A 20,262-nucleotide genomic window follows, 5' to 3' on the forward strand; every position below is an offset into this window, starting at 1 on the left:
TGATATTCCATCATTCTTTATTTTTGAGTATTTGTACATTCATGAAATGTTGTCCTGATAACTTTATATAAAAAAAAATCCTTGCTGGGTTGAAGAGTTAAAAAGTTCATGGGTAATGAGTGAATCTGTTGCTATGTAACAAGATGGGAGAGACTCTTTCAAAATCTATATTTTGGGGAATGGTCTTTGTTAAGACTGATTTAAAAATAATTGTATTCAAAAGGTGTTCTAATTCTCAGTTACATGAAGAAAAATATTAGCTTTAATGGATTATAGCTTGCTTGCTTTTTTAAATCTACAAAGAATTGGGCAGCTGGAACATGCACACAAGTATTTTTGCACTTTCATTCAGCTAGTGTATCATAGAGTTATCCAAAGCTGTTCATGTACGTTTTGAGAGTTTTTAGTGTTAATGTACATAAGAGCCTCGGAAACCTCAGAGATCATATCTGCAGAAGATTGTACTTATTTTTCACCACAAGGAGGAGATACTGGGTTTTGAAAACTGGCAAATTATAGAAATATAATTAATTTGATATAAAAATAGAAGCTGTTGAAAATACTCAGTAGGTCAGGCATAATCTGAGGAGAGAGGAACAAATATGCCCGATCAAAGATCTCTCATCAGTTTCAATCAACTGTTGAATAATCACTTGCTTGAAAGGTTTGCTGCTTTTCTTTGTACAGATGCCACATGATCTACTGAGTATTTCCAGCAATTTCTGTTTTATTTCAGTTTCCAACATCCATGGTACCTTGCTTTTGTAAATGTAAATGACATCTGTTTTTGTATTATGTATATATTTTTATTCAGATATTTTGAGCTTATCAGTGAATCAGATGCGATTGAACAAGTAGCTTATGTACCATTTTTATTAGACTGCAAAAAAATTCTTAAAGCTGCACTGCCCTGTAATTGAAGACAAAATTACTGTAAATTGCATTTGAAATGGAATTGAAAATGCTTAATTCTTTCCTGTGGGTATTGAGGTTGGTAAGTGTGTGATCTGAATATCTAACAAACCCTTGCTCTTATAACTGATCTCTGGTTTACTGATAAGAATTGGAAGTGAAGAGTAGATCTCTTTGAAAGTGCAACATTTGCCATGGTTGACTTCCTCTAGGAACATTTTTGAAGGCATTTCCAATTTTTATTTCAAACCTGATTTATTTACAGTGAAATTCTTCAAGATGGAAAATGAAATTATGGACAGTGCAGCTTTAATCAAGATGGATAGTTCCAACAGGTACGCTAGACTTCAGTATTTGTGGAATCAGTTCATTCTTTGCTAGAAGTGCAACGTACTATTTCTTGCAAAGATTGAACCAATCTAAAAGCTGATACGCATGCAGTTCTGCTCTGTATTAAAATTAAAATATTATTACTGAAGATCATTAGAGTAATATAAATATAATACAAGATCTATGGTTCTGTTAGCATGATCGTTAAGACACAGCTTTACAACTATGCAAGCATGATGGTATCCTCCAGATGCAAAGTCCATAAATGCTGCTTACATGAGACTTGCACATCTATGGAGATACTTTGCCCAACCAGTAATGGCTAACTCCAAGTCAAGCTGGATTTTGTGAAGGAATTTGCTTCCACAAAGAAATTGCGTTGATCAAATCTACATGTAAATGAACTTGCGTGTATATGCATTTATCACTACTGTACTATGCAAATTTTCATTAAATATATAAACATGGGTGTGAAATTTCTGCTTTGTCTACATTTAATGCAACTGTCACTTAATATGTTATCTTTTAATTTTTTCTTTTTACTGATTGTTTGCACAGATACTTAGTAACATACTCAATTTGTACCAATGCTAAATTTAAGTAAAATGTAATATAGTTTGGTAATTATCCCAAAATGTTTATTATTTCATAGCCATTCAGCCAATTGCAAAGTGAGGAAGCAATACTGCTTTCGTCTACAATTGTTGGCAACTCCTCTCCTCGCTTCTCCAAGACAATCACACTAATATCAAAGTCCAAGAAGTACAAACGTAAATGACCAGAACCAAAACAATCGTGTATTCCCTATCAAACTGATTCAGGTGAAGCATTTGAGCGCCAAGCTTGATACAATTAATAAAACAATATTATAGAACTGTTACTGTCACTGATCTATCTTGGTCGATATTTCAAAATATATATGGGCCCAACAATGCAACAAGTTTCTTATATTTGAAATTTTAGACAAAAGATAAATTTCTTCAATAAAGTTAAAATTGTTGCAAAAGAGGAGTTAGTTAATCCAAATTCTGCTGAGAATTTCTGAAAAGACTCATCATTATTTTGACAGCTGGGCAGTTGGAACTTGTAATTCATGTTGACAGGAACCAATCTGTTTTCCCAGTGTAGAGCCGAAAACAGGTTTAAGTGTCCTGCTGAATTGCTTTACTGAAAAATACATCTCTTGTGATAATTTTCTAATGGTTATTTCCTTACAGAGGTGTTTAACTTACAAATATAAATATTTACCTTAGGGAAATTAGGAAGGAGGATATGCCTCGATCTAAGCCAGAATTTCTTGATAATATCTGTGGGTGAAAAATTATCTTAGCATGTGAAAATTAATTGAACCTTGTCCTAAATTAATATACAAGACTATAAGATATAGGAGCAGAATTAGGCCATTTGGCCCGTCAAGTCTGCTCCGATATTTCACCATGGCTGATCCAATTTTTCTCTCCGTCCCAGTCTCCTGCTTTCTCCCTGTATCACTTCATGTCCTGACCAATCAAGAATCAAACAACCTCTGCCTGTAGCAACAAATTCCACAGATTCACCACGCTCTTGCTAAAGAAATTCCTCCTCATCTCCCTTCTAAAAGGATGCCCCTCTATTCTAAGGCTGTGTCCTCTGGTCTTGGACATTTCCACCATAGGAAGCATCCACTCCAAATCCACTCTATCAAAGCCTTTCATCATTCAATAGGCCACTAGTCACCGGCAGCCAACCAGAAAAGGCACGCTTTATTCCCACTCTTTGCCACTGCTTTATCCATGCTAGAATCTTTCCGGTAATACCATGGGCTTGTAGCTTGCTAAACAGCCACATGTGGTACCTTGTCAAAGGCTTTCTGAACATCAACCAATTTTCCTTTGTCTATCCTGCTCGCTATTTCTTCAAAGAATGCCATAAAATTAGTCAGGTGAGGTTTTCCCATAAAGAAACCATGCTGACTACAGCCTATTTTATCATGATCCTCCAAGTACCCTGAGACCTCATGCTTAGTAATTGACTCTTAACTCCCTCCCAACCAAATAATATAAATCATATTTTTGAATTATGTTTATACTTGGAGATGCGTTGTACAACTTAGTCTATTAATAAAATTCAAGATATGATAAAGGTGCACCATATCTTTATATACATTTGTGGGATAGTTGTACTCTGGAAGTTGTTATTGAATTTTAGCTGATCTTAGCTTCTGGTTCCAACCTTAATGCAGCTACTACAGAACACCAGAAAATAAAGCAAACCAGCTAATATTGTACTTGATTGTTCCACATTGAGTTTTTACAAGGATTAAATTCGTTTTGAAATCAGACACTGTTTTTACCAAGATCAACTTAGTGGGCAATTTGCTAATGGCTTTTTTCTTCCTCGCACAAGAATGACACTTGTTATTTGTGGTATTGATTGGAGAAAAAAAATCTGCCCAAAAGACTTGGGTGGGTGGGGGGTGGAATCTGCAGTTCAAAATTGTTATAGAATTTTAGCATCCACTAAAGTAGGCTGAGCAGAATTCTTCATCAGAGAATACTCGTCATGTACTGAAGAATAAATCACCATTATGCACTAGAATCTTAGAATAATACTTCATTTCCTGACTTTCTCACTCAAGTAGCGGTAGTAATGACAGATAAATTGTAAAATGGCAAATGTATTGTTGTTCAAACTAGATTTCATTGATTAACACAGCACACTTGAGGAAATCAGTGGGTCGGGCAGCATATCCTCTAGCATTTTGTGTGGTGCTCCAGATACCAGCAGCTACAGTCTCCATTTAGCTTCTACTGATTCTTATACATGGACTCCCAAACCTTTCTTTTATCTATTTCCCTGTAGAGTACTTCCACATTGAGATTATATTCTTCCATCTAGACTTTAGCACGTGTCATTTTAAATCCATATCTAATACAATAACATAGTTATCAATCTGATTTTCATTTAAAATCTATTGAAAGCTTGGATCCCTGCTGAGGTTTTTTGGTACCTAGGAGAGATATATGTGGTGTACAAAGGCAGGTCCTAATCTCTGTTTTGAGTGAAAGTTAGCCACATTTTATCTGTGATTGTAATCCTTGACTCTCAACTCCAACCAGTTTCTAGCATGCCACAAGATTGATTCTAATTTCAGGATCTTCACTTTTGAGAATTATTACAAGTTCAAATTACAAACAAGCCTAGATTATGGAGTTCATTAAACCTATTTTACTTCCTGCCTCAGACTGGAAAAACCTCTTATTGTTGAATATGTTATGTGAATGCATTTTTAAAAATTTTAGCTCCTCAAGACCCATCCTATGTTTTCCAAAACCAGTCACAATATCTGATTAAGTTAATATTCAAGATGTTTTATTCTGTTCCTTGATTTTGGACAGTTCTCCTCCTTGTGCTCTCATATTGTCTTTCAGCAACAGAGAAATTGCCCTTACTCTTTTGTCCTCTTATACAGAGAATCTAACTGGAGCATTCCTGCAGTAACTTCTCCTCCCGTCCAGCAAATGGCTGCTAGAGTTGCCCACGGATCTATTTTTGCCCACTGTATTCCTTAAATGTGAGCTGCTTCTTGGTGACTGTTTTCAGGAATACTCAAGAAGAAATTGCCTACTGGATTTAATATCATTAATTTATGTTTCTGATTCTTTACTCTAATGCATGTGAATTCCTCCTTCTCACATAAATCACAAGTCTACTCTACATCCTAATATCATTTGAGGTCCATCATGGCAAAAGATTTTCTGCAGTATAGGGAAAAAATTAAAAGATAGTCACAGGACCTTTCTGAAAATAAGTAGCTTCTTCATCAGCTAAACGGAACCCTTTCCAGGTAACCACATAAAATGAATTAAGAGTATCTGGATTGCCTCCAAGGTAGGGATATAGAGGGCAAGTGAAAGCAAATAGGAACGTAGGACCTCACGAACAGCCAACTTGCTTTCCCCATGAAGCACCTTTAGTCCCATTTATAGCAGAATTTGCAAGTCACTAAGAGTCATGAAGACCTCAGCCAATTCAGAACTTTCAATCCAGGAGTGCAGATAAGTTATCCTCAGTCCTGAGGGACTGCCCAAGGAAACAAAAAGATCTTTCTGTTGTGAAAATGTAATTCTCTGGGCTCTTCATACTTGGGTGTAGCCATACCTAATTGTTCTTTCCCTATTGACGATAGTTTCATGAACTTAGAAAAACCTATTTTATGGTTTAAAAAAAAAATCACATTTGCTTTAGCTTTCATTGTAGATTACCCAGTTCATACCTTGTATCAGCATTTCCTACGACTTCCCCTTCCATTTGGCAAAGTGCAAAACTTTAGGTTTTGCTCCTTCAAGTCTGATAGTGAATTCAGTCAAACTATGCTCATTATCTCCAGGATATTTGTTAGTTATCATCTCAAAATTATATAGGTTTGTTGACCATCCATTTGAGATGCATCCTCTTTTCATGACAGGTTCCTTTTAGAAAATATTAATGAGCTAGTTTTCATGCTCAACTGCTAAGAACTGACTATTGCTAGCACAAAGCTAGTTAACTTGGACAAACTTGGATTTTTTAACCAAATATCACACATTAGTGACTTGTTAAGAAAGCATGATAATGACACAATATGTGAAGAGAGAAAGATTAGAAGAACAATCTTGCATGAATGAATTACATGTAGTCTCGACTGTAGTGCATATATGCAGTGCATATATAAACAACCAGTCATGACACTGCATGATGCCATCTCCAAACAAGAAACAGCCCATCCCAATGCATTTCCAATTACAGTTGGGGACTTCAACCAGGCTTGTTTGAAGAAAGCCCTGCCCAATTATCACCAGCATATAACCTGTAGCACCGGACATCCCAACATACTACATCATTGCTATACTAAAAATAGGAATGCCTACTGTTCCTTGCCCAGGCCATATTTTTGCTAAATTGGATCACTTGACTGACCTCCTGCTCCTACCTACATACAGACAGAGCCTAAAAAGCAAGGCTTCAGAGATTAAGACAACTGAAAGGTGGTTGCGGGAGGCAGAGGAGTGATTATGGGATTGCTTTGTGTCAGTGGGCTGGGTTTTGTTTAAGCACTCAGCTGAGGATCTGAATGAATGCACCACAATAGTAATGAATTTCATTAAAACAGCTATAAAATGAGTATGTCCCCACTAAATCATTCAGTCTTCCCCAGTCATGAGCCCTGGATGAACCATGAGACCTAAAGTCTGTTGGGGGCCAGATCAGGGGCATTTAGTCTTGAGACTAAGAAAGCTACAAGAGGTACAGGTATGGTATCCAGAAAGCCATCTCAAGCGCGAAGTTGAAATTCTGGACCAAACTTGAATCAGCAAGGGATGCTTTACAGCTGTGGCAGGGTTTGATGTTATCAGCTCCTATAAAGATAAAACAAGCAACATGGGAGAGGGCAGGGCTTTGCTTCCAGATGAGCTCAATGCCTTCTATGCTTGCTTTGACCGTCAAAACACGGAAAAACCATCATGAACCCCCACATCCTGTGATGATCCTGTGATCTCAGCCTCTGAGACTGACATGCGGGCTGCCTTTAGCAGGGTGATTCCACAAAGTATCTGGACCAGATAAGGTACGTGGCCACATACTAAAGACCTGTGCTGACCAACTGGCTGGTGTGTTCACTGAGATCTTTAACCTCTCACTTCGGCAGTGTGTTGTACCCACCTGCTTCAAGCAGGCTTTAATTATACTGGTTCCCAAGAAGAGCATGGTGATCTGCCTCAATGACTATCGCCTAGTTGCAATCACATCCACAGTGATGAAGGTGTTTTGAGAGGTTGGTGATGAAACATTAGCTCCTGCCTGGGAGGCGCCTTGGATCTGCTCAGACTTACCTACCAGAACAACAGGTCCACAGCCAATACCATCTCATTGGCTCTTCACTCAACCCTGGAACATCTGATTAGATTAGATTAGATTCAACTTTATTGTCATTGTGCCGAGTACAGATACAAAACCAATGGAATGCAGTTAGCATCCAACCAGAACTGCAAAGAATAATGTTATTTACAAAATAACTGCGAATAAAAAGTAAGTGCTACAGCACACAAATATAAAAGTACTGAGACAGTACAATATGGGTGCAGTACTGTGATGTGAGGTTCAGCAGGGTCACAGCCTCAGGGAGGAAGCTCTTCCTGTGCCTGCTGGTGTGGGAGCAGAGACTCCTGTAGTGCCTACCAGATGGGAGGAGAGTAAAAAGTCCATGGTTAGGGTGAGGTGCATCCTTGATGATGCTTTTCGCCCTGCCCAAGTAGTGTTTATGGTAGATGTTCTGAATGGTGGGCAATTGGGTGCTGATAATCCGTTGGGCAGCAAAGATGCATTAACAGGATACTCTTTGTTGACAACGGCTCAGCATTCAATACCAATATCCCCTCAAAACTAATCAATACACTCCAAGACCTTGGCCTCAATACCTCTTTGTGCGATTGGATCCTGGGTGTCATCTATTTGTAGACCTCAGTGAGTTTGGATTGGCAACAACTTCTCCTCCACAATCTCCATCAACGCAGGACTACTACAGGGCTGTGTGCTTAGCCCCCTGCTTTACACTTACAAATATGTGGCTAAGCACAGCTCCAATGCCATATTCCAGTTGACACCACTGTCATGAGCTGAATCAAAGGTGGTGATGAATCAGCATACAGGAGGGAGATTGAAAATTTGGCTGAGTGGTGTCATAACAACAACCTCTTACTCAATGTCAGCAAGACCAAGGAACTGATTATAGACTACAGGAGATGGAAACCAGATGTCCACGAGCCAGTCCTGATCAGAGGATCAGATGTGGTGAGTGTTAGCAACTTTAAACTCCTTTATGTTACTATTTCATAGGACCTGTCCCGGACTCAGCATGTAAGTGCAATTGTAAAGAAAAGCATGGCAGTGCCTCTACTTCCTTAGGAGTTTGTAGAGATTCGGCATGACATCAAAAACTTTGACTGACGTCTATAGTTGTGTAGTGGAGAGTATATTGATTGGCTACATCACAGTCTGGTATGGAAACACCAGTCCATTTGAACGGTAAATCCTACAAAAGGTAGTGGATTCGGCCCAGTACATCACGGATATGTTCTATCCAAAAAGTTCAAAGGAACATCTAAACAAGCCTGATGCATTTTGGAAACAAGTCCTGTGGACTGATGAAGTTAAAATAGAACTTTTTGGCCACAATAAGCAAAGGTATGTTTGGAGAAAAAAGGGTGCAGCGTTTCATGAAAAGAACGCCTCTCCAACTGTTAAGCAAGGGGGCGGATCGATCATGCTTTGGGCTTGTGTTGCAGCCAGTGGCACAGGGAACATTTGCTGGTAGAGGGAAGAATGAATTCAATTAAATACCAGTAAATTCTGGAAGCAAACATCACACCATCTGTAAAAAAAAAGCTGAAGATGAAAAGAGGCTGGCTTCTACAACAGGATAATGATCCTAAACACACCTCAAAATCCACAATGGACTACCTCAAGAGACGCAAGCTGAAAGTTTTGCCATGGCCCTCACAGTCCCCCGACATAAACATCATCAAGAATCTGTGGATAGACTTCAAAAGAGCAGTGCATGCAAGACGGCCCAAGAATCTCACAGAACTAGAAGCCTTTTGCAAGGAAGAATGGCGAAAATCCCCCAAACAAGAATTGAAAAACTCTTAGCTGGCTACAGAAAGCGTTTACAAGCTGTGATACTTGCCAAAGAGGGTGTTACTATGTACTGCCATGCAGGGTGCCCAAACTTTGGCTTCAGGTCCTTTCCCTCTTGTTATTTTGAAACTGTAAAAGATGGAAATAAAAAAGTTTTCTTGCTTAAAATATTAAAGAAATGTGTCATCTTTAACTTTATGCCTTTTGGAAATCAGTTCATCTTTCACTCGCAGTAACAGAAATTTTGACCGGGGGTGCCCAAACTTTTGCATGCTACTGTAGATGTACTTTAATAATAAATTTACTTTGAACTTTGACATAATCTTTCACAGACTTTAAACTTTAGAAAAAAGAATTTAGAAGCCTCAAATAAACTAAAAGAGCTTAAGTCCTTCAGAGTATTTTTTTTTTACAAACTCCTTTCAGACAAACTGAATTAACAAGCTGTGCAAACTGAAATTTTTGTATGCCCAAGCAGAATTATCTAGAATTATCCCTGTCTTTGTTGATTTTATCACCAAAGAATATTGTGTGTTCCATTTTCTCTGGTCTTTATTGAATTAATCTACAGCAAAAGATTCTAATTTGGCATGTGCGAATCTTTTAAATAAGCCCGCCAGCATGTTCTGGTTGGAGCGAAAGGTAAAATGGTAAGATTAGGGAACCTTCGATGATAAAGATCTTTGAAGGCTTGATCAGGAAACAGCCCCCTAGGCATCTGGGACTGAATGAGTCTTGATCAGCGTCAAGACTATTGGAGAGGACTTAAAATAAATTAGGAGGGGGCATGAGAATCCTAAGACATTTTGTAAGTATATCTAGATCAAGAGGGTCATGTGGGTTAAAGCAAGTCCCCTGAGGAGCCAAAAGGTTAATGCATGTATGGTACCAGTTGAAGTAGGTAAGATCTCCTCTATGTTAACGGAGGAGAAGGACATAGAAGATGACATGCTCAAGGACAGATCTGAGCAGTTCATGTATTTTGATGTAGGCTTTAAGTTTAAAAAAAAGCCAGTCCTCCTTTTATATCCCTTTGTATCCATTGACTATATAAAGATTCCTGCATAATGTGCCCATAAAATTAGGTCAGTGTCTTTACAGATTAAGCCATAGGGGCACTTTCCTCTCAGGCCAACAGTGAGAGGAATATTTTTCATTTTAATTTAACGGAATCTGATTGTAAAATTGTGAGATTAAAAAACTTAGCAGGGGCGGGGTGGAGATAAAAATACTACTATTATAAAATCTGGGTCTGGAGTACTAATGATCTTTGCTGTCACTTTCCATACTTGAATTTTCCACTTACTTGGTATCTTAAACTACTTGTATCTCTAGCTTTTGCCATTGCCAGTTCTGATGAAGGTTGAGATGCAAAACATTAACAGTTTCTCCATCCTGTGTTTTTGATTTTAATGTTTCTTTGTTTGGCTGATTGCATTATGGGTAGGAGGTGGAGAAGACCAATCAATGTGCTTTATGAAAGTAACCTCAAGCATAAAAGCTTCCTTTTACACTTTTGAAAGTCATCAGTTATTAAGAACCCTCACTTAATCTTAGAATATCCCTACCACATTTCTTTCTCACAGATTAGAATAGACATTAAATTCTAGTTTTTTATGTTGATGCTGATCCACTGGCCCACATTGCCCTATCTCCCACCACCACTGTCTCCATCTGCCTATCACCCACACATTTTTCCCACAGGCTCTCCACCCCACCTCCCCTTTATTCCATAGTCCATTTTGCTCTCTTATCAGATTCCTCCTTCTTCAGTCCTTTGTTATTTTCAACTCCCAGCTTCTTCCCACTTTGCTCCCTCACCTATCTGTTACCCCTTTTCCCCTCACTTGGACCAACCTATTACCTGCCAGGTCTTGTTCCATCACTTCTGCCTCCTCCCCTGCCCAACCCCGCCCCCTCACATTTTATGCCAGCTGTCTTCCCTCTCTTCCTGTGCTGATGAAATATAAATTATTCCATTTCCCTCCTTAGATGCTGCCTGGCTTGCTGAGTTCCTTCAGCTGCATTGTGTGCTGCCCTAGATTTCCAGCATCTGCAGTCTCTCAGGTCTCCAATAAATGAAATTAAGTTTGAGTGGGCAACACTAACTGGCTACTTCAAGAAAGTTAAACCACCTGTTCTCAAATATTGTATGTCCCAAAACTCTCAGGCCTAACTCTTGAGCTTTCCAATTGGTTTTCATTAGATAGTTGTTAAAACTATCTGTATTTTAATTACGGTCTGTGAATTGTGGATCATATTGATTGTTCCTGGCACAGTTGTGTGTTGAGTGGGAGGAGGGGGAAGAAATCTGGCATAAAACTTGAACTTTGTGCATGATATGTTTCAGGCCCTCCACTGGTCGGGGTTGAGCATGTATGCTTCATCCTTGCTGTCCACGTTATCAACGCACAAGCTAGGCCAGTACAACATGGAGAGCAAGCTGTTGCCCATGCAGTAGGCTCCCCCTGCCCCCACCCCACACAGCTGATGAATGCCAAGAAACGGCAGAGGCAGAAACAGTTTGGCACCAGCGGCATCACAGGATATGCCAGTCAGCGTTGAACTCAACATAGGACTACCTTAGGGACTCTTAAGAGATTTAATAGAGGTATACGTAATTATGAGGGGTATCTCCACTGAGATTGCGTGACACTAGAACTAGAGGTCATAGGTTAAGGACGAAAGGTGAAATATTTAAGGGGAATCTGAGGGGAAACTTCTTCACCAGATGGTGGTGCGAGTTACCAGTGGAAATGGTGGATATGGATATTTCAACATTTAATAGAAATTTGGTTAAGTACATGGATGTGAGGGGTCTGGTCTCGGTGTGGGTCAATGGGACTAGGCAAGAAAACGGTTTGGCGTGGACTGGACAGGCCAAAGGTCCTGTTCTGTGTTCTGTAACTCTGTTTTTCAGAAGTGGTCATTAATAACTGTGATGTGAAGGTAAAAGGAAGAATTGAAATGTTATGCTGGAACTAATTATTGTATTGGTTATTTCTTACTGAGCATAGCACAAACAGCTGAAATGGTTGTTTCCAGATATTCTTACATGTTCCTGTTTTTGGGCTGGGTACTATCACTCGTACATTTAACATTCTATTAATCTGGTCAATGACACTGAACATTCAGTACTGTGCAAAAGTCTAGGGCACATGTATATACCCAGGGTACCTAAGACTTTTCCACAGTACTGTATATTGGTTAAAATAGGAAAGTGGTTGGGAAAATGAAATAGGAATACTTGGCTTTGTATTAGCTTGTAGTATTAAGTGTTATTTGGTTACTGGAAAGACATAAGATATAGTACTGTGCAGAAGTCTCAGGTAGATAGATATATTGTGTGTTCATTGGGAGCTTGGATTTACAGATATTTCCATTACATCACTATTAGCCTTTTGTGGAAGAGGTCACCGGTGTGGATCTGTTAGAAAAGTAACCTTAGGGAGTTTTTGCCTGTAGGTTGTACTTGCTGTCATCATGCCCAACGCCAGCCCCCTAGGCCTGAGTCGACGTAGTAGTAGTAATAGTGTACTTGCTGTGGTCACCAACACTAATGGTAGGGAACTTACTGCTGAATTAAGCAGTCAAGACATTGATAAAGTGAATTGCTTTCCCCTGAGTAATGGTCAGGTTGCTGGTTGTTGTTATGGCTACAGATGTCCAACCAAGTGGTGAGTTTTCCATCCTTAGATGGACTTCAGAATGGTGAAGAAGTTTAAGCTGAGAAGATGCAAGCCACTTATTGCCAAGTATTCATCCTCTGGCCTGCATATGTACTCCTGTGAACTCATTCCTTTAACTGAGCTTGCGTTTGATTAATCTGGAATATAAAAACTTTATTTACCCATCAAAGCAAAAGGCTATATCATTTAAAATTTTTGATGATTAAATCTCCATGGCAGTGGTTGTTATAAGTTGGGTATTAATTCTCATAGATCAAAATGCAAATTGTCATTTAGCTATTTTAAGCATATAAACAACCCATTAACAAAGCAGTTGGCCAGAATGCTCCATGTGTATTGCTTAGTAATTAAAAGCCATTCAATCATGAGCATCGTATAAACACAAAGCTTAATTGTGCTTAGAGTCAACTTTGTAATGGGACTGTTAAAACAATGCAGAAAAATTGAGGATTTTAGATGCTCATTTTACCCGATGATAGTTGCAGCAATGTCACACTTGATTTTATAATCAATACATTTCTGATAAGTTTTCTTAATTCTGAATTTTGGCAGGCATCTTGCTCTTAGCAAATCTGCTAGAGGTATTGAGATTGCTTCCATACGTGCTTATCATAACACAACAGCTTTTTCTTTTAATATTAGAGTCAGAAATATAATACAACTTAACCAAAATAATGGCAGAAGAAAATTAATACTAATCGGTGCAATGCATAGAAAGAACATTTTAAATTCACTTTCTGGATATTCATATCACTGTCAAGGCCAGAGTTTATTGCACACCTCTGATTGTCCTTGAAGACAGTGATGAGCTGCCTTGAATTATTGTAGTCTTTTTGGTGAAGGTATTTCCACAGTGTTGTTGGGAAAGGTTCCAAGATTTAGATCCAATGATAACAAAGGACTAGTGATTTATGTCCAGCTTGGCATGATGTGCAATTTGGAAGAGAACCTGCAAATGATGGTGTTCCCATTACCTTGTCCTTGGTGACTAATTTTTCTACTGACCTCCTATGGCTGAAATGGAAATGCATTATAACAGAATCTAGTACTATCAATGTTACAACTATCCACATCAGGTGTTAGTTTATAAGTGGGTTACCGTGATGACAGCTTATTTTGCCCAGTTAGTAATTAAGCTATTGAGCATCACATCACACTGTAAAGCTATTGGAGTATGGTCTGCTGTGGTGATTTAGCATGATTGCCGTTGCCTATGGCAGCTCTAAATGAAGTAACCCAAAAATCTTTAATACAAAGCTCTGCACTTATTTTATATTAATTCTTAACACATCTACTATTCCAACTTCATATACTGTTCACTCAGCTTAACTGGGCACTGTATTGCACTGTATTATATTTAGCTTAGTAGTAATTATCTAAATTTCATTAGATAATGAAATTGCCGAACTTCAAAGTTTGGATTTTTCTGGAGATTCCATCTCTCATTTTGAGACTGCTGATAGGTGCCACACTTGCCTCTTTTCAGATGAAGTAATAAAATTGTCAACTACACTCGTTATAACCAGCAGAACATTGAAATCTGCTGTCCAGAGCCTTGATTCTAAGCTAAGCAGCTCTGTGCTTTAGATAAACACTGATATCTACACTTAAGGAAGCATTAATGTCCTTTAACAAGGTTGAGGTCTGCTGCAAATTATAGACTGGCCTCCTCTTTGATGATTGTCCATTTGTTGGGGGAAAAAGCTTTTCCTTTATATTTTCAAGGATAGAGAAGTATTCACAGTAGAAATATACATACAGTACTGCGGCTCTTCCCAGAACACTATTTGAAAGATGGAAGGAGTTTTTTGGTTAAAAATGAAGTGTGGCAGACAGTTAAATATGGACGTTATCAGCGAATAACAACACACAACCCCTCAGTAAAGGTGTGTGACATCGAGGGAACAAAAGTACCAAAGAAAAGCCAATTATCAATGTTACAAATATTTCGTTTCTTTGCAGAATGGAAGTTACAAAATTAGAGTTCAATATCCTAGAAACAGTCATCAGCTCCTAACTTATAAAGATCTTATGCATTTTATTTATAAATTATTGGTTCTGACTACGATCATTAAATATCATTTTGACATGCACAGCCACTGAGAAGTATGTCTTTTTAGGTCAGGAAATATTAAAACCAAATTCTAAAAAAAAAATCCTGTGTGATTTCTACATGCAAGTCTAGCATTAATTACTTGTGTAGGCTGGATTTTCCTTCATGTCTTCTTGAACTGTTGCATTACTCTGGAATGGCATACAACACATCTTTTATGTGACTAGAGTCAAAGTTTCAGGTTAAACCAACCAAATTAGATTCAACTCTGCAGCACCTGATTTCCTTATAAAAATCTATATTTTTGACTTTCATCAAATTATTTAATCATTCAGGAAAGAATTTACCAGATTAAAGTAATTCTAATTTCATATTAGGCATATCATGAACTGGAGAAATGCCACCATGGAGCCTCTGTGGTGTGCTTATTTAATATTCACTTTTTCAGATTTCAGAAACAAATTTTCCAAAACCAAATGCTAGCTTTTGAGTATAGTTTTAATGTTAATTAAGTTGTGATTAATCTTTGACCCTCAAAATCAAAAGATGAAGGGCTACATAGCATGCTGTTGAAGACTGAAATGGTATATACAGTTCAGTCTGTAATGAACTCTAATGGCCTACAGGGTGTGCTGATCTCTATTGCCTTGACACCATGCAACCTATCGAAAGAAAACGCCAAGGTTACATTCATGAACTGATTCAGACTGAAGAGAGGTACATGGATGATTTACAACTGGTTTTGGAGGTAAGGACTAACAGGTTTGAATATCTTTTGCTCAGCTTTCATAAAATGTAGGAGAGAGTGTAATGCTTCAATGTATTAGACCATCTCTCTGCTTTAGTTATTTTGTTTCTGCTTCCCTATGTGAAGTGAAGTGAAGTGTGATTCAAGTGGGACCGTATGAAATGTTTTCCAGATACCATTTTTAGTGGAAAGACTCCCCCACTTTTCTATAGTCTAGGACCAGAGGGCACAGCCTCAGAACACAAGGGCATCCCTTTAGAATATGTGGAATTCATTGTTACAGATGGCCGTGGAGGCCAAGTCATTGGATATATTTAAAGCTGAGGTTAATAGGTCCTTGATTAGTAAGGGCGCCAGAGGCAGAAGACAAGAGAATGGGATTGAGAGAGATAATAAATAAACCACAATGTAATGGCGGAGCAAACTAAATGGGCCAAGTGGCTTAATTCTGCTTATGGTCCTATGGAATATAGCAAATTAGCACTCCAGTTCTCAATAGAGCACATCAGGAAGTATACACTGTTGGCTGGTGAAGCAACATTTGTTAAAAGAGAAACAGTTAATATTTCAGGACTAGGACACTTTACCAGAATTGGAATCGAGAGAGTAAATAAGATCATCTTAATTTAATCTATAATTCCATTTATTTTATTCTTCCTAGTTGTGATAGGAGGTCTCAGATCCTTATTCTACAGACAGCCTAACCTACTGAGTGGTTTCCAGTATTTTCCGGGTTTAGTTTAGATGTACAGCGTCTGTAGTTATTTTTAATTTTCATTCACTGTTAGGTGATGGAAGTCAAAAACAGAGAGTTCTCATGATAAAAAATCATTCATTAGACCAGGAGTTCCCAATCTTTTTTTATGCCATGGATTGAACAGCAGTTCAAACTGGGCTCTTTCAGTTTTAGGTTTTTATATTCTGCATTTTCATCTGTCCTTTCTTATTGTCGTTTGCGCGATTTGTCAGTTTTTTGCATTTGGGGGTCGGGGGGATAGGTGTTCTTGTTGCTGTTTGTGTGATTTGGTTTTTTGTGCATGGTTGGGAAGGGTCGTTGTTTATCTTTGGAAGGCTTCCATGGTTTTCTTGTTTCGTGACTGTCTGGAGCAGACAAGTTTCAGAGTTCTATACTGTATATAAACTTTGATAATAAATATACTTTGAACCTTAAACTTAGAACTATTAAGCAGAGAAATTAATTTGAAACTTTAATATCCTGTATTATAATTTTTTGAGCACCACACTAGACAATTGTCTTTTATGCAGATGCACAAAATGATTTAATTATGTCTTGAAATTACTTTTTTGGAGTAGAAAGGATGGCAGAAGTGGAATTTATTTTCTACAGAAAGCAATGAAGAATTGCAGGATGGAGTAAAATGTTGGAGGTTAAAGTCCTTTGCAGGCACACTTGAATTGTGTTGTGTTCTTACATAACATACAAAATGGTGGAGGAACTCAGCAGATCAGGCACCATCAATGGAAATGAATAAACAGTCCGTTGTTTCAGGCTAAGACCCTTCATCAGTCTCGGCCTGAAACATCAACTGTTTATTCGCTTTTGTAGACGCTGCGTGACCTACTGAGTTCCTTCAGCATTTTGCGTGTTTTGCCTTGGATTTCCAGCCTCTGCAGATTTTCTCGTGTTTGTGTTCTTATGTATTTTATTTGTCAGGTTTTTGAGAAACCAATGGCAGAATCCAAGCTTCTGACAGAGTCTGAGCTGCGAACCATTTTCGTGAACTGGAAAGAACTCATCATGTCAAACACCAAGCTCTTGAAGTAAGTGTGTGTGTGTGTGTGTGTGTGTATGTATGTATGTGTTTTAGGATAGCCACCCCTGAGATTGTAAACAGAATGAAGTTTATTATCACTTCAGTTCCTAACGCTGCCAGTACGGAGTTTGTACGTTCTCCCTGTGACTGTGTCAGTTTCTTCCAGGTGCTCCGATATCCTCCCACGGTCAAAAGATGTACCGGTCAGTAGGTTAATTGGTCATTGTAAATTGTCCCGAGGTTAGGCCAGGATTATATCGAGGGTTGCTAGGCAGCATGGCTCGAAGGGCTGGAAGGCCTATTCCACGCTGTTTCTCAATAACTAACGAATGGTAACATATGAAGGAGTATCGAGGAACGGGGGGACCTTAATGCACATATTCAAAAAATCCCTTAGGGCAAACAATGCAGGTAGATATAAAAAAGATATTAAAGATATTTGCTTTCATTAGCGGGGGGCATAAAACACAAGAGCAGAAAAGGTACAACTTTATTAACCTTTGAAGCACATGGAGTATACTTACAATTCTGGTCACTACACTTCACGATGAATGTGGTAACAATAGAAAGAGTGCAAAAAGATTCACCAGAAAGTGGGAAGACTGGTCAAGAGCAGAACGTGGACCTGATCTCAAAATGCTGGATGTACTGAGAGAGATTCAAAGATTGTGGAGTTTAACCTCAACATGAGTTCAGCCATGTTGCAGAGTTGGATAGGAACATTCCTTTAGTCAATTCATAACAAGCATCTATCGTCCATTCCTTCTTGCCCTTGAACCAAATGGCTCGCCAGGACACTTACGAGGTGAGCTAATGTGATCTCAGGTTACATGGGTCAGACCAAGTAAAGATTTCAGACTCTGACAGGGAGTGAAACAAATGTGGATGATTGTGGCATTTGAAGCTTCAAGGCCACCAGTACTATAGTACTGTGCAAACGTCGTACGCACATACCAAGTGTGCCTAAGGGTTTGCACAGTACTGTAGTAATTTTATGTTTTGCACTGCACTGCTGTTGCAAAAACAGAACAAATTTCATGACATTGTGAGAGATGATAAACCTGATTCTGATATGGGTTTCTGTTATGGACTGAGAGTGGGAAGGGGGCAGGGAGAGGGGAATCATGTTGGGGTAAAAGGGGAAGGGAGTGAGAGAAACATTCTATAATGATTGATGAAACAATTGTCTGGAATCAAACAACCTTGCCTGGTGTCTCAGGGCTGAGTGTGTCTGTACCTGTGCCATCCCCGCCCGGGCATACCTACTCCCAGACCACTCCACCCTCACCATTCCCAGCATTCTTTAAATTGAATTGAATTGACTTTATTACTTACCTCCTTCATATACATAAGGAGTAAAAATCTTTGTTATGTCTCTGTCTAAATGTGCGTTTAAAGTAATTTATAATCAATATTATGTACAACAGGATAGTCAATATAACATAGAGATACAATTGCATCAGCATGAATTAAGCAGTCTGATGGCCCAGTGGAGGAAGCTGTCCCGGAGCCTGTTGGTCCTGGCTTTTATGCTGCCGTACCGTTTCCCGAATGGTAGCAGCTGGAACAGCTTGTGGTTGGGGTGACTTGGGTCCCCAATGATCCTTCAGGCCCTTTTTACACACCTGTCTTTGCAAATGTCCTGAATAGTGGGAAGTTCACATCTACAGCTGCGCTGGGCTGTCTGCACCACTCTCTGCAGAGTCCTGTGATTGAGGGAAGTACAGTTCCCCTACCAGGCAGTGATGCAGCCAGTCAGGATGCTCTCAATTGTGCCCCTATCGAAATTTCTTTGAATCTGGGGGTCCATACCAAACCTCTTCAACTGTCTGAGGTGAAAGAGGCGCTGTTATGCCTTTTTCACCATACGGCCAATATGTACAGACCACGTGAGCTCCTCGGTAATGCTTATGCTGAGGAACTTAAAGCTGTTCACCTTCTCAACCCTAGATCCATTGATGTCAATAGGGTTAGCCTGTCTCCATTCCTCCTGTAGTCCACAACCAGCTCCTTTGTTTTTGCGACATTGAGGGAGAGGTTGTTTTCTTGACAACACTGTGTCAGGGTGATGACTTCTTCTCTGTAGGCTGCCTCATTATTATTTGAGATTAGGCCAATCAGTGTGGTGTTGTCAGCAAATTTAATTAGCAGATTGGAGCTGTGGATGGTGATACAGAGAGTAAATGAGGGGGCTTAGTACACAGCCCTGAGGGGCACCTGTGTTGAGGGTCCTGGGGCAGAGATGAGGGAGCCCACTCTTACCACCAGCCAGCAATCTGACAGGAAGTCCAGGATCCAACTACAGAAGGCAGGGTGAAGACCGAGGTCTCTGAGCTTCTTGTTGAGCCTGGAGGGAATTATAGTGTTGAATGCTGAACTGTAGTCCAAGAACAGCATTCTCACATAAGCATCCCTCTTCTCCAGATGTGTAAGAATGGTGTGTAGAGCATCATCTAGCTATTGTGTCATCTGTCAGTCGGTTGGTAAGCGAACTGTAGGGGGTCCAGTGTGGGTGGCAGCTTGCTGCAGATGTAATCCTTGACCAGCCTCTCAAAGCATTTGCGGTGAGTGCGACAGGATGCCAGTCGTTCTGACATGTTACCATGGTCTTTTTAGGACCAGAGATAATGGTGGATGTTTTGAAGCAGGAGAGCACCCTACGCTGGAAGAGAGAAAGATTTAAAATGTCTGTAAACACACCTGTCAGTTGTGCCGCGTACACTCTGAGTACCCACCCTGGGATGCCGTCTGGTCCCACGGCCTTGCGGCTGTCCACTCGCTGGAAACACCTGCATACTTCAGCTCCCACCAGATTTGCAAATTTTCTCTCTGCTCCATGTTGATAAACGCAGTACTGTCCAGAAGTCTTAGGCACCCTAGCTATATACATGAGCCAGTAATCCTGATCCTTTTCCTTAATTGGATATATTTAAATTCCACAGATTTGAGCATCTCATGATCCACAAATTAGGCATATAAAAAACTTGTACAACATATTTCTGTTGTCAGTAAGAATTCAAGCTACTTCTGCATTTCTGAGATAGAAACTGACGAGGCAGTAGGTAAACCAGGTAAACTTTGTATTGTATTTCTGAAGCA

General features: G+C 39.3%; 1 protein-coding gene across 8 annotated transcripts in view; it reads left to right on the top strand.

The window, feature by feature from the left end:
* The window catches only part of itsn2b (intersectin 2b), a 224,996-nt gene that overhangs the window by 168,744 nt on the left and 35,990 nt on the right, over positions 1-20,262 (top strand). For all 8 annotated transcript variants that reach the window (XM_063035010.1, XM_063035019.1, XM_063035026.1 and 5 more), the window contains 2 exons: positions 15,267-15,388; positions 17,064-17,170. In XM_063035010.1, the coding sequence (XP_062891080.1) occupies positions 15,267-15,388; positions 17,064-17,170 (229 nt within the window). The remainder of the gene's footprint in view (positions 1-15,266; positions 15,389-17,063; positions 17,171-20,262) is intronic.

Source organism: Mobula hypostoma, chromosome 2, assembly GCF_963921235.1.
Source record: "Mobula hypostoma chromosome 2, sMobHyp1.1, whole genome shotgun sequence".
Lineage (NCBI taxonomy): Eukaryota > Metazoa > Chordata > Chondrichthyes > Myliobatiformes > Myliobatidae > Mobula > Mobula hypostoma.